This window comes from Sardina pilchardus, chromosome 21 (genome assembly GCF_963854185.1).
Source record: "Sardina pilchardus chromosome 21, fSarPil1.1, whole genome shotgun sequence".
In the NCBI taxonomy this organism is placed as follows: domain Eukaryota; kingdom Metazoa; phylum Chordata; class Actinopteri; order Clupeiformes; family Clupeidae; genus Sardina; species Sardina pilchardus.
Window position 1 is genome coordinate 18,173,642 of NC_085014.1, and position 15,000 is coordinate 18,188,641.

The 15,000-nt window shown below is 49.7% G+C and overlaps 1 protein-coding gene across 2 annotated transcripts; it reads left to right on the forward strand.

The window, feature by feature from the left end:
- The first annotated feature begins 5,418 nt into the window (after positions 1-5,418).
- Positions 5,419-13,546, forward strand: pcdh18b (protocadherin 18b). 2 transcript variants are annotated; one of them, XM_062524969.1, is made up of 4 exons: positions 5,419-8,894; positions 9,479-9,534; positions 10,068-10,228; positions 11,970-13,546. In XM_062524969.1, the coding sequence occupies exons 1-4, from the start codon at positions 6,387-6,389 to the stop codon at positions 12,839-12,841; spliced, it is 3,597 nt and encodes a 1,198-aa protein (XP_062380953.1). In that variant the 5' UTR covers positions 5,419-6,386; the 3' UTR covers positions 12,842-13,546. The 2 variants fall into 2 exon arrangements, with proteins under 2 accessions (XP_062380953.1, XP_062380952.1); XM_062524968.1 differs by having other exon boundaries at positions 5,420-8,894; positions 9,446-9,534.
- Positions 13,547-15,000: the final 1,454 nt, after the last annotated feature.

Here is a 15,000-nt window from a genome sequence, read left to right on the forward strand (position 1 = left end):
CACACACTACACATACACACACACACACACACACACACATATACATACACACACACACACACACACACACACACACGTACACGCACACACACACACATACACATATACATACACATACACATACACACACACATACACATACACATACACATACACATACACATACACATACACATACACATACACATACACATACACATACACACCCACCCCCACCCCCAATTCCCCACAGAAAAACTCAGTCTCCTGACCTGTGGACCAGAGAATGTTTTGGTTGTGGATGGGCAGGGGAGATATTAGCTTTCAGTGGCTGCAATGTGCAACGTGAAGGGCCTCCCTTTCCTCTCTCCCCTCCCCACATTCAGGGTGATAAATACAGGCGCTGTTTTCCGCATCTGAGCTCTTTTAATTGAGGTCATAAACCTTCGGACCCCACAGTGATGGCCGACATTACTCAGCTGCACCCCTTTCCTTGCTAGCGGGGCCGATCAAGGGGCCCAGATCCGTGGCCACTGGGGAGAGTAGCGGCGGTGGCGGCGACACATAAAGCTAATTTATACGCCCGGGTGTTAACGGCCGATGCAGATGCCTCGGAAGCCTCATTCTTTTGCAGTGAGGCCCAGTTCACTGTTTTCTTTTTCGTTTTTTCGGGAGGTGTGTGTGGGGGGGGGGGTTGGGTTTGGTCTGGAAATTCGGCACGGGACGGATCGGATTGCTCGCGACCAGCGCTGAATTCGCTGAGATGCCTTTACACTCGCTGAACTCTGCAGTCAATCAGAAATGTTTAGTTTGGACTGCAGGCATGCGGAGGCTTAAAGTCTCTGCCGTCCATCTAAAACAGAAGGGGGTGAGCTCTCAGGGTATATGCCTTTTTGCACCCACGACCATAATCAACCCCCCAGTTGCATGGAGTGTAATCCTCTCCCCTCCTCCTCCACACACAACCATGCACGCCTTCAAAGCGGCACACTTTTGGGGCTCGTGTGGCTGGCAGAAAAGTGATCCACCTTCCCCCCTAAAAGTTTCCAAGGAAACTGGCCTGACTTGGGGTACACGTGGCAGAGGGCCCTGCTTGCCTGACCCCCCCAAAAAAAAAAAGACCACCCCCCTCCCTCTTTGTGCACACACACACACACACACACACACACACACACACATCTGCCAAGGGAAGCAGACAGACAGGAGAGTCGAAAAGAGAGAGAAAGAAAGGAGAGGAGTGGGGGAGTACGAGAGTGAGGGTCTACAGGAGGGGGGTTTGGACGTAAATCTAACCCCCACAAAGAACAGAGCCCAACTCTCTTCCCACCCACCCACCCCCCTTCCATCCCAGCCCCCCCCAAAAAAAATATGTCACCTTTGAATGGCTCGTGCAGGGCATATTTCCCACAGCCTGTGAAGTGTCTTTGTGTGTTGTCCCCCCTCCGACAGAAGCGTGCTTAACAATGGACCTTAGTTGTCGAGGTCCCTTTTTAGTCCTCATTCACATCACGTTCATTTAACTTAGTGTTAAGGTGTCCAAACAGAACCTCGTGGTGTATTTACAAAAACTGCTTGGCGGGAGTTTACAGGTCACTCTACTTTCTCTCTCTTTCTCTTTCTCTCTCGCTCACTCTCTCTCTCTTTCTCTCTTCTCTGGCTAACATTCACTGATCTCATGTGACAGCAGCGGGTCTGCTCAGCTAGCCTGTCGAAATGTGATCAAAGGCTTTCCGCTCGTGCAAAATCAAAAACTCAGCTTAACCCAGTACACCTGTTGGAAGATCCAAGAACAAGAACAAAAAAAAATACTGAGTCAAGTCAGACAGAGGGGAGAGAGAGAGAGAGAGGGAGAGAAAGGGAGAGAGGAAAAGAGAGAGGGAGGTGAGAGAATCCCGCAGACAAAGGAGCCAATTATAAACGCCATGTCCAGGGACTGATACCAGATAGGCCCCCGCCCGTGGTAGCGCGGAGCATGAGACTGGGCCTTGGACAAAAACAAATGGATAGAGTGACCGCACGACATATGCCAGGCGCACGGGAATCAAGACACGCGCCATTATCCTGCGCGCCGAGCAAAAAAAAATCTCTCCGAGAAGCTCCCGGATGCTGTCCATCCACGACCATATTGTTTTCAGGGGCCTGTAACACAAAGCCTGCTGCGTCTCTGTGACACTGTGCTTCAAAAACATCTTTTGAGACTTTCAAAAAAGCAGAGACGTTATTATGTATCGTTGTCATGTGATAGCCATGCGTTTTGTTCGTTTCACAGGGTGGTTTGTTTAAATAATCTGACATATTGTAAGTGACTCCTGCCAGAGTTTGAATAGACTTGAGCAATGCTGGTCTGACAACAGCCTCCATTTTATACCTCCAGCAGTGCCTTGTGTCAGCGTTACTCATTGTGCTTTCATAACCAGCCGTTGCCTTAAATAGATTTCCTAGTCTTGATATGATAAGCTATAGGCCTAACACACCGGCAAATCTGACTTTCTACATTCGAGTTACCCGTGGTGACATAAAGACAAAAAACACATTTTACTCCATGTTGCTTAAACAATGTACACCCAATAGCAGGTGTATTGACCACTTAACCAGTGAATTGCATCAACAGCAGGCACAAGATGATTAGGAACTTACAGAGTCTCTCTCAGCTTTTGTCTCACGTGTGGGTCAGTTTAGGGGCTCTTAACAGGCCCCTTCAGCCGTACAGGATGTTAATGCAGTGCCAAGCAAAGCACTGGGACAAGTGGGGCAGTAAAAAGCATGCAGGACAATCAGCGAGGAGGAGAAGAGGACATTTATGGTGCCAATACAGTCACAGTGATTGTGAATGTGTGTGTGTGTGTGTGTGTGTGTGTATCCGTGTGTGTGTGTGTGTGTGTGTGTTTGTGTGTGTGTGTGTGTGTGTGTGTGTGTGCGCGTGCGTGTGTGTGTGTGTGTGTGTGTGACAGAAACAGAGAGAGGGATAGAGAGAGAAAGAGAAAGGCAGGGACAGAGAGAGAGAGCAACTAATATGCAAACCCCATCAAACCAATGTCAAATGCAGATTTTGTGACATCTGTTGGTGGAGTGATAACCATATCTCTCCCTCAGTGCAACTGCAACAGTTTCATCTACATTCCCATCATCGTCACATTCCACTGATTTGCCAACCGAAGATTTGATAACATTTGCTCCATGCAGAGTAAAATGCTGATTTGGCCTCTTCTTATGTTATACTGTGTATTGCTGACTGAGCATTACATAGGTTAGTGGTCCTGAAGTTATGAACCAACTCCTAACTTTCTCTCCACCTAAAATGCCTGCTGTCAGCACTATACCGCTTATCAGACCCTGAACAAAAATCACTTTATTTCTGCATCGCTACTGTAAAAGATGTACATTTATTCTCAAGCGTTCCTCCTTCAAAAATACTGATGGCGTTAGGAGGGTACAAGTCATGGACGCTCTCCCATAAATCCAAGTGCTTGCCACTTGTTTCCATTTCCTTCAAATCATCCTCCCCAAACTTTATTGAGGAGCCTCAGCACGTGTCTTAAAAAGATGGACACAGAAAAAAGAAGTTAGTTTGGAGGATGGGGACAGTCATGTTTTCGGCCTGGCCCCAAAATGAATAACAAAAAAGGCATTGTGTGTACGCGCGCCGCGAATGACGGGGGTTGCCCTCGAGCGCATGCCGAGGGCAGCCTTGTGTGCGTCACCTCATTTTCGACTCCCCCCGGTAGAGCCGACCATCTAGCCTGCGAGAGGATGATTATTCGGGACAAGGGGTAGAGGGGGGGGAACCACTGGAGGAGGGGTGGGAGTGGGAGGGAGGTCGACCCAGGCGGCAGATGCTCGCGTGCCTTTACAAAGAAAAAGCAACCCCAACCCCCCGCTCCATCAGTCCCGCGCGCAGTCCCGGAGACATTCCGCCGAAACCCCCTTTTCCCTTGACATTTAAGAGTAGTGCACCCCCATATCTCCCCTCAGCCGGCTCACTCTGCCGCGGCTCGCTCCCACCTGCTAAGCTCCATTGTGTTCGGGATCTCTTTCATTTCAATGACAAAGTTCCCCCTCCTCCCCCCCCTCCTCCTTCTTCTTCTTCTTCCCCCCACCGTGTGTGACTTTACGACCACAGCTCGGAAACAGCCGAGCAGCACCCAAAAGAGCGCCATCTGATCTGCCATATGACAAGTCACTTCTGCCTGCTGCAGCGCGGAATAACTCAACCTATCGCACATAACACATGCGAGACACTTCATTCACTTGATTAGCCGGTGCACACGCATCCTCCTCCTCCTCTGCTGTCACTGGGACAGGCCATAAAACGAAATTGCTTGTCACTTTTTTTTGTGAATGCAGTTCTTACTGAGGCGTTTAAACCAGTTTTGTTAGTCATCGCATTATCACACTAGTATCCGTATCTGGCAATATAATGGTCCATCATTTGCTGAGTTTTTAAAGATCCTTAATCAGCTTCTGATGTTGGTGTTTACAGAAAAAAAAAATTGTGGAAAACAAACATGGACTGATGTTCACGTTGCCGAATACACATATAGGCACTCATCTGTAAATTACCTTTTTGAACCTTGCTTATCCCCTTAAACATTGCTGATGTGGAATGAAAACACCAGTAGAGTGTGTTGTCACGAATCACAGAGTAGCTATATGTGGGAAATGGGATTGCCAGGCCGTCTGGTCAGTGGCAGATGGGGTAAAGTCGTGTCGATGCGTTGCGCTCCCATGTCTGAGACAATGCGCAAGCAGTGGCACTCGCCGTCCCAAGAGACCGGGGTAAGTGACCATATGCAGTCTGAGAGAGAAAGCCATCGCATATTACCACAGCGGCCACAAAATAAATCCAGGGAAACTTTCACCAACGCAATTCACCAGTAGGACAGAAACATCACTTAGCCCAAGTCATGCGTTCGCCCTCGCCATAGTGTCAACATTAGCCTACGTTATCTTTTTTTTGGTGAATGGGCCTTTCCTCATCAGTTGTAAAACAATGAGACCAAGCAATCTACTTCTGAAACAAGTGCTAATTCCCTTTTCGTGTTTCAGGATGGTTTTATTATTGGCGCTATATTGGGTTAATTATCGAATCGGGTTGTCAGAAGGTTTACGCCAGATGGCTTATACTGGTCTCCAAAAAAGGTCCAGTCGCTCCTGTTTGCGCTGCTGCTGTGTGTGCGCGCCTGGCATAAGGATGCTAATTAGGTTGGATGAGGGAGAGTACGTCGTAAAACGCATAATGCAGCGGGAGCCGTGTGTGCGCGCTGAGGTGACCCCCGGGAAAGCTCATTCAGGCGGGGGCAAGCGTGTGCTGGGGGGAGTCTTTTCACCGCAATTCGCCACACGCGCGCATTCAAAAAGCCGAGACACAAAGAAATGTCCGCAGTGATTTTTCTTTCTGTTGAAATTTAATCGGAGTCACTCTCCTTCCCACCCCCACCCCTAAGCTAACTAAACATCTTTCTGAATTCTATATCAGTAATGGTGAACTGATCCATTGCTGGCGAATCTGAAGGTGCAAAGTCTACTCTCAAGCTGCAGCATCCTTATACTCAAACTTTTCTATACCCTATCAACCTTTATCATTCATATGTATAAAACAAAAAATAGCAGCTTCAGTATTAACTGGAGGGAGCATTCCGTGGTCGTTAGTTGCAGCATCTGTTCACGCTGTTTTCGTGCAGATTGGCCATGGATCCGCATAGGAATTTTGTAAATAGTTTTGTCGAGGGCTTATTTAGTCTACGTGTGACTGTTGGCTCGGTCAGGCAGAGGACCTGCAAAAGTTTGTCTTGAATAAATGTATGCGCCTCTTCTTTTTTTTGCCCCGCATTGTTCAGGCACACTTCTACGAAACCTCCATTAGGCGCAAGTTTATTCGTCTGCTCGGTTTTTATCAGTCATCTTTTATGCCTTTTTTAGTGGACACCCGTGGGCGGGGAGAAGCACACTGTTTTTTGGGGGAAGGGGGAGTTTTTTTGTGAGCAGCAGTCTGACAGCGGGGTGGGCTGAAAGGGCCTGATAGTCTATTCGGGGACGCAGACAGCGAAAGGGAGCGCAACAGAGCGCACACACATACACTCACTCCCCAACACTACGGAGCTGCGCTTCCCACAGACACACACGTACTTCTTTCTCACCCTCATCCTAAAACCTTCAAGTGGATGTATGCAACAGATCCGTCGGTGGAAGAAGGAAAAGCTGGAAAATTGGGGTTGAAATGGTGTTTTTGTGAAAACAGAAGAAGAGAGCGTCTTTTTTTTCCAATCATATTTATTTTCAAGATACGGAGGATACGACAGACCGTCGGAGAGAGAGACCCAAGGAAATACAATGAGCTACGTATAACGACATTTTGCTAACTCTCTTTTGTGGAAGTATTGCCTTTTCCCCGGGCACTGAATACAGGAATGAAAATGAATCCAACCACGGGGAACACCTCATTTTGCACTTCTTTTCTGAAACTTATTCTCTTGGCAACCTTAGTGCACTGCGGTTTGGGTATGACTTTAAAATACAAAGTTTACGAGGAGCAGAGAGTGGGAACCGTGATCGCAAGGTTGAAAGAAGATGTCTCAGCTTATCTGGCTAAACTCCCGAGGTCTGTTACTCCACTGTTCCGAGCCATGCAAGGGGGAAGCACCCCGTTCCTTTCAGTGAAGGAGGAGGACGGAGAAATCAGCGTCGGAACTAAAATCGACCGGGAAAAGCTTTGTGAGAAAAACCTTAATTGTTCTATCGCGTTGGAAATCATCACCTTACCAACAGAATACCTACAACTGTTTCACGTCGAGGTGGAAGTGTTGGATATAAATGATAATTCTCCGCAGTTTGCCCGTGCCATCATACCCATTGAGATCTCGGAGAGCGTCCCGATGGGTACGCGCATCCCCCTAGACAGCGCCACCGACCCAGACGTGGGAGAGAACGCACTTCACACGTACTCTCTGACGCCTAATAACTTTTTCAAAATCGACATTCGGACAAGGACAGATGGCGCCCGATATGCGGAGCTGGTTGTGGTCAGGGACCTGGACAGAGAAGTGCAGTCCAGCTACCAACTGCAGCTGACCGCGTCCGACTCCGGCATACCGCCGAGGACCGGCACAACACTTCTCAAAATCAGCATCTCCGATTCGAACGACAACAGCCCGGCTTTTGATGAGCAAGCGTACGTCGTTAATCTGTTTGAGAATTCGCCACTGGGGACTCTGTTGGTCGACCTGAACGCCACTGACCCGGATGAAGGAAGCAACGGGAAAATAGTCTACTCCTTCAGCAGTCACGTTTCCCCTAAAATCCTTGAAACCTTCAAAATTAACCCCGACAACGGCCAGATCACACTCATCAAGAAAGTGGACTACGAGCAGACCAACTCGTACGAAATCGACGTCCAAGCCCAGGACATGGGACCCAACTCCATCCCCGGCCACTGCAAGATCATCATCACCGTGGTGGACGTCAACGACAACAAGCCCAAGATCAACATCAACCTGATGACCCAGGGCAAGGAGGCCGTGGCCTACATCTCCGAGGCGGCGCCGCTGGACACCTTCATCGCCCTGGTGCGCGTGGACGACAGCGACTCGGGCCTCAACGGCGAGGTGGTGTGCCGCCTGCACGGCCACGGCCACTTCAAGCTGCAGAAGACCCACGAGAAGAACTACATGATCCTGACCAACGTGTCGCTGGACCGCGAGAAGCGCTCCGAGTACAGCCTGACGGTCATCGCCGAGGACCGCGGCTCGCCCAGCCTCTCCACCATCAAGCACTTCACCGTGCAGGTGCTGGACGAGAACGACAACCCGCCGGTGTTCGAGAAGAGCCGCTACGAGATCTTCAAGTCGGAGAACAACTCGCCCGGGGCCTACCTGACCTCGGTGGTGGCCACCGACCCCGACTTGGACGGCAACGGCCAGGTGACCTACACCATCCTGGAGAGCCTCGTCCAGGGGAGCTCCATCTCCACCTACGTCACTATCGACCCGTCCAACGGCGCCATCTACGCCCTGCGCAGCTTCGACCGCGAGGACGTGAGCCGGATCTCGTTCACGGTGCAGGCGCGCGACAGCGGCGTCTCGGCGCAGCTCAGCTCCAACGCCACCGTCCTCCTGACCGTGCTGGACGAGAACGACAACCCGCCGGTAGTCGCCGCGCCGATGCTGCACAACCACAGCGCCGACGTGCCCCTCTGGCGCTACGCCGAGCCGGGCCACCTGGTGACGGTCGTCCAGGCCACGGACCGCGACGCCGGCGCCAACGCCGAGCTCAGCTGCTCCATCACCGGCGGCAACGCGGAGGGCCTGTTCGTCATGGACGCCAAGCGCTGCGAGATCCGCACCAACGCCAGCGTGGACGGGCCGGGCCGCGACGGCTTCGAGGTGGCCGTCCTGGTGCAGGACCGCGGCACGCCCATACGTCTCTCCACCCGCGCCCTCCTCCGCATCCACCTGCAGGAGAACCTGGAGAGCCACGCCCTGCCGCCGCCCGGCGACCAGTCGCCGCTGGACATCTCCATGGTCATCATCATCTCGCTGGGCGCCATCTGCGCCGTGCTGCTGGTGGTCATGGTGATGTTCGCCACGCGCTGCTCGCGCGAGCAGAAGGACCCGCGCCACTCGTACAACTGCCGCGTGGCCGAGTCCACCTACCAGAACCACCCCAAGAAGCCGGCGCGGCAGATCCACAAGGGCGACATCACGCTGGTGCCCACCGTCAACGGCACGCTGCCCGTGCGCGCCCACCACCACTGCTCGCCCTCGGCCTCGCCCTCGCCCTCGCCCGCCGACCGCGCGCAGATGGGCAGCCGCCAGAGCCACCACAGCCGCCAGTCGCTCAACAGCCTGGTGACCATCTCCTCCAATCACGTGGCGGAGAACTTCGCCCTGGAGCTGGCGCACGCCACGCCTCCTGTGGAGGTGAGACAGAGAGAGGCTTACCTGTGTGTGTGTGTGTGTGTGTGCGTGTGTGTGTCTTTGTGTGTGTGTGTGAGAGAGAGGAAGAATGTGTGGCTCCATTTTATGACAATATCATTGAAAGAAGTGACTAAAAATAGCTTTTTAAATCATGCCTACTAATTTGCATCTGGAAAGGCAATGTGAATGGATTGCAATTCACACAGATATGGAAAACAGTAGACTAACAATCAAGCATCATTATCCCAACTGTCTTTTATGTATTTCGTTCATTGTGCATTTTTCCATGGTGATTGATGCATGTTTGTGCATAGCATATTTTTCATAGCAAGCTGCATTGTCCCTTCCCCTGAGTCCCGTGTCCATCCCTCATCAATCCATGTTATTTCCACCCCCCCCATGCTTTGTGCCTTTTTTGCTATGTTTTTGTGCGGTCCATCATTATTCATTTTTTATTTCCATTGTTTTCCTTTTTTCTTCTTCTTCTTCCTCCTCCTCCTCCCCTCCTTCCCCTTCCACTGTTCCTTTTGTTCCCCCTGTTTTTTCGACTGTAGCAAGTCTCACAGCTTCTGTCCATGCTCCATCAGGGCCAGTACCAACCGAGACCCAGTTTCCGTGGAAACAAATACACCAGGAGCTACAGGTAACCAATCACGTCCCAGCTAAAATGCCACAGTTGAAATGACAGATTTTTTTGTGTGTTGGTAAAATATACTTATTTATTTATTTAGATGATCAAACTCAGTAGGCTGCTGAGGCATAGTAGCGACACTAAGCTTCCTCCATTTTAGAAGCACACAGAGGCCCAGCCATTCCCAGACATTTTCTCCTGTTGGCTAATATTAGCACACAACACTCCGATGGCCTAATCTTGTCAGTATTGACTGATTCATGTCAGGAAAACACAGCAAAACATGATGTCTCCTATTTCAGGCACAGTTTTGCGGAAGTAGAAAATAGCTTGAGTGACACGTTGACTGACAAACAAATCTGAATTTTATTTTTCTTCGCTTACTCAGGCCAACCCACGGCAACTTTTTACTGTTTTATTATTTAGGTATTGAGTTAGTTTAAGGTTTAGGTTTGGTGTGTTGTTAGTGTGTTGTTTTTATGTGAGTGTTGGTTTACAGTGCATCTGTGCTAAGTGGAGCTCTTCTGGTGGGTTGTTGTGTCCAGGTATGCACTGAATGAGATGGACAAGTTCAGCCTGAAGGACAGCGGGCGTGGGGACAGCGAGGCTGGGGACAGTGACTGTGAGATGGGCCGCGAATCCCCACTAATGGGCGAGGGATTCAACGAACTCTTCACCCCTGATGGCCAGCCCAGACTGCATCCAGGTGTGTATTTCTCTCTCTCTCTCTCTCTCTCTCTCTCTCTCTCTCTCTCTCTCTCTCTCTCTGTGTGTGTGTGTGTGTGTGTGTGTGTGTGTGTATTATCTTCATGCCCCCAAGTAGTAACATTCATCCTTTTTAGCTTCTTGCACGAAATGCCATCTTTCACCTCACTGACTCACCACACTTTTGACATGCAAACACAAACACACACACACAGACACAGACACACACACACACAGACACAAACACACACACAGACACACACACACAGACACACAAACACACAGACACAGACACAGACACAGACACAGACACACACACACACACACACACACACACACACACACACACACACACACACACACACACACACAATCACAAACTCTCTCTCTCTCACACACACACACACACACACACACACACCCACACCCACAAAGCACACAAAGCCACACACTGAGGCATCACCAGCCACTAATCTCCTGTCTCTTGTGTGAAGACACCCCCCTTTTTGGCACATAAATGTTTTTTTTTCCCTCTTCAGAAAGATAAAGTCAGAAATCGCAGCCCAGCCTCTTATCAGTAAATTGTGATGACTGTGAGGATGAGGGAGGGAGAGAGGGAGGGAGAAGGAGATAGAGGGAGGGAGAGAGAGAGAGAGAGGGAGAGAGACAGAAAGAGGCAAAGAAAAAAAAACAGAATTACTATTTTTTTTTTCCTGATGAATAAAGACGCCGTCTTCATCTAAAACACAATTATTTCTGAGGCTAGATTAGGCTTCTGGGTTTGAGTGAGTATCTGCCCTTTGAAAGACTGTTTTTGCAGTAAATCAGAGAGTTTAATCTTTTATTCGCCCCTTTCATCAGAGAACTCCAAATCAGCACACAGCGAGCTTCTGTTTTGCAAATGCACTAGATTCAGTTTTTTATTAGCTCTAAGATGTATTATAAATGGCCCTTTCAACGTTAATGGACCCATAACGAAGTCCCTGGAACACGACTGAATTACAGTGCATGCTTAATGAAGACTATAAGCTGGCATATTAGATTTGTGTAATATATTCCTCATAGAGGGTGTGAGTTAGAAAGAGAAAGAGAGACAGAGAGAGAGATGGAGAGAGAGAGAGAGAGAGAGAGAGAGAGAGAGAGAGAGAGAGAGAGAGAGAGAGAGAGAGAGAGAGAGAGAGAGAGAGAGAAGGAAATGTTTGAAATATTTCATATAATATTGAATAGGCAAACTCAAAGAGAGAGGGATAAATTGGTGTTGTTTCTTTTTTGAAGTCTTTCATGGAGTTTCATCAAGACTAGAATGAATGGAATGGGCACAGTGCAGGTATAAAAAGCCTGGCACAATTACCGCACGGCCGCTCATTCACCTGCCAACGCGCCTTCATTGTCTGTCCTCTAATAGATTCTCTTTCATCCCCCATTCATATCAGACCATTTGCTCCTGAGGAAAGAGCACCTGAAAGCCCTTAGTTATTAGCCCCCAGGCTCATATAGTGTTTTGTATCCACACTGTCAATGTATTCCAACCTGGCTTTGCTTAATAGATAGATAGATAGATAGATAGATAGATAGGTAGATAGATAGATAGATAGATAGATAGATAGATGGACGGATACTTTATTCAAAGTCCCAGCAGCTTAAGACACCTCACACGACATACACTGCAATGTAAACAGGATGATGAACAAAAACAAATCAATTCATCAAACTAATGTCCATCCTCTCTGGTTCTCTTGCAGCCATGAAGCTGTGTACGGAAGAATGCCGCGTGCTGGGTCACTCGGACCAGTGCTGGATGCCCCCGCTGCCCTCCCCGGCGTCCTCCGACTACCGCAGCAACCTGTACATCCCGGGCGAGGAGAACCCCCAGCAGCCGGCCGCCCCCGAGGTGCCCCAGCCCAGCGGCGGCGGCGGCATCTGCGGCGGAGGCGGCGACACGGCCCAGCGCAAGAAGAGCTTCTCCACGTTCGGCAAGGAGGCGTCGTCGGGCGAGCGCGCGGCCGAGGGCGAGGAGGCGTCGGGCGAGGCGGACGGCGCCGAGGACCTGTGCGGCACGTCGCTGCTGTCGGAGATGAACAGCGTCTTCCAGCGCCTGCTGCCGCCCTCGCTCGACGCCTACGAGACGTGCAACGAGAACGCGGCCGTGTCGCTGGCGGCGGAGAGGCCGGCGGCGCAGGTGGCCCACGGCGGAGGGCCGGTGGGCATGGGCTCGCTGGAGAGGAGGAAGGGGCACCTGCCCGGCAAGCCCAGCGCGGCGTGCTTCCAGCAAGGCGTGGCCGCCTGGGCGGCCAACACGCACTTTCAGAACCCGGGCCACGCGCCCGGGAGCCACATGAGCGGCATGGCGCCCACGGCTCTGTCGGCCGGCGTGCCCATGATGGCGGGCGCCGCGCCCGTCGTCTCGGCGCCCGTCGTCTCGGCGTCCCAGCCGCCCACCTCCAAGTGGCTGCCGGCCATGGAGGAGATCCCGGAGAACTTCGAGGAGGACGAGTTCGACTCGGTGCTCGGCCACCTGCAGGGCAAGCGCGCCGACAGCCGCAGCGAGATCATGGACGCCAGCGAACTCGTGGCCGAAATCAACAAGCTCCTGCAGGACGTGCGGCAGAGCTAGAACGTTAAAGAAACGCTCCCAAAGACTGCCCCCAAGAGGCTTCGCCATGTGACTCTTATTTATCTCTCGTTCTGTCTTTCTCTCTTTCTCTCTCTTGGAGAAATCCTGCCACTCCCCCGTATGGCCAGAGGGGGAGCTGTGATGTGGAAAAAAAATGGAAAAACAGATAAAAGTAACTGAAAAACAGGACCCTGCAATTGTCGTTAAAGTTGCAATTCTGATGTATCGTGTTTTTTGGTGAATGCTAATTATCCAAATAATGTTTGTATTTTCTTGTTTGGTACACAGTGTACACAGTGTGAGTGTATTTATCTTTGTATTTTAAAAATACAATTTGTATTCTTTATATTTATATTTAAAAAAAAACTGTAAATAACTTTAAACAATCAGATGTCTATTTTTATATTTTGAATGCATGTTGACAAAAGTAATCAAAAAGACATGCATCTGTAAATCTTCATATTTAAGTACTTCATGTTTTTATGTCAGTTATATATAAAATTATATAAGTATATGTTGAGCTAGGGCACACTATAATTATGTTTTTTGGGATGGGATGCACAAATAAACTATGAAGGTTGTTTTTTATATAAATGGAGCATGTTGGGTTTTGTATACTGTTAATGGTGTATTCTTCATGTATTGTGTCATAACTTATATTTAATGTTTGGTGGAGAGCAAAAAATAAAGCTACATGCTGGAAATGTCAAAGACCCGTGTTTTTGCAAATCTCTGTGTTTGTTTGTGTGTGAGTGTGTGCGAGTGAGTGAGAGAGAGTGTGTGTGTGTGTGTGTGTGTGCGTGCACGCTTAAAATATACTGTGGGCAAGTTACCCAGACTCGGATTAGGAACAGTCTTTCAAAAAATGTTTTCCAGGAATAGGCGGACGTCTCTCTCTCCCTCTCTCTCTCTCTCTCTCTCTCTCTCTCTCTCTCTCTCTCTCTCTCTCTCTCTCTCTCTCTCTCTCTCTCTCTCTCTCTCTCTCTCTCTCTCTCTCTCTCTCGCTCTCCCACACACTCTCTCTGTGTTTGTGTTCCTGCGGTAGCCCAGATAGTTGCCAGCTCAAACGCATCTCACCCCAACACATCCGTGCCAGACCAGGCCCGGATCCCCTCCCAGAACTCTTTGGCTACAGCTAACGCTTGACTCCAACCCCCGGCTATCGCTGCCAATGGCCGAGTCTCCGGTTGTATCACAGCCGCCCAGACAGAGGAAGGCTCCGGAAAAATACCTTTTTGCAGACCGGCGTGTTCTGGCCCTAACAATGAGCTCTGTTGTGCGGCTCCTTGAGGCCCCAACAGTGGTGCGGCCTTCGGAGTCGCCCACCTCACATGACTTCCTGCTGCTGACCCGGTAGCGAGAGCCAGCTCATGATCTCATTATGCATGCGTATGTCAAACATTACGGAGCACGGAGGAACTCCCAAACACAATCTCAGCTGAAGGAGAGAGAGCATGGTGGCAACTTATGATGTGGAAAATGAAACACGAGATTTTATTTAAAGAGATAAATGAATGGATTGGTCTGACGTAGGGGACATCAGATGTAGAAGTGTCGTTGTAGTATTTGACTGTAGAAAACTCTTTCTGTGCTTAATAATTTTGCAGCCCAGTTTGCAAGCAATTTGACATGAATAGGTCTAGGGCAAAGTAAACGTACACTGGCTGGGTGTTTCTTTGTGTGTGAACTTAACACTGGCTGTGCGTTTCTTTGTGTGTGAACTTAAGTGTGTGTGTGTGTGTGTGTGTGTGTGTGCTGGTGTGTCTGAATGACTGATTTTCTTGTGTGTGTGAAATTGCGTGTTCATGTATGTGTTTTGTTAGTGTGTGAGTGTGTGTGTATGTGAGAGACAGAGAAAGAGAGATATAGATGGAGAGATAGATAGAGCAAGAGAGAGAGAGAGAGAGAGAGAGAGAGAGGGAGCAAGAGTTTAGATTAGCCGTGAGCCAAGTGACTACTCAGAGACTGACATTCTGCCCATTTTTAATAAACATAGTTCGCTTTGAGCACCCCCTGCTGGACACAGTGAAGAACTGCATACATTTACCTTCCATTATCTGCATTTCTTTCGCCAGCAAGAACACAATGGAGGCCTGGAGCCAAAGAAAAACCTAATCTCCACTGCATGAAGACCTCTGAGGTGTAAAACCCAACCAGAT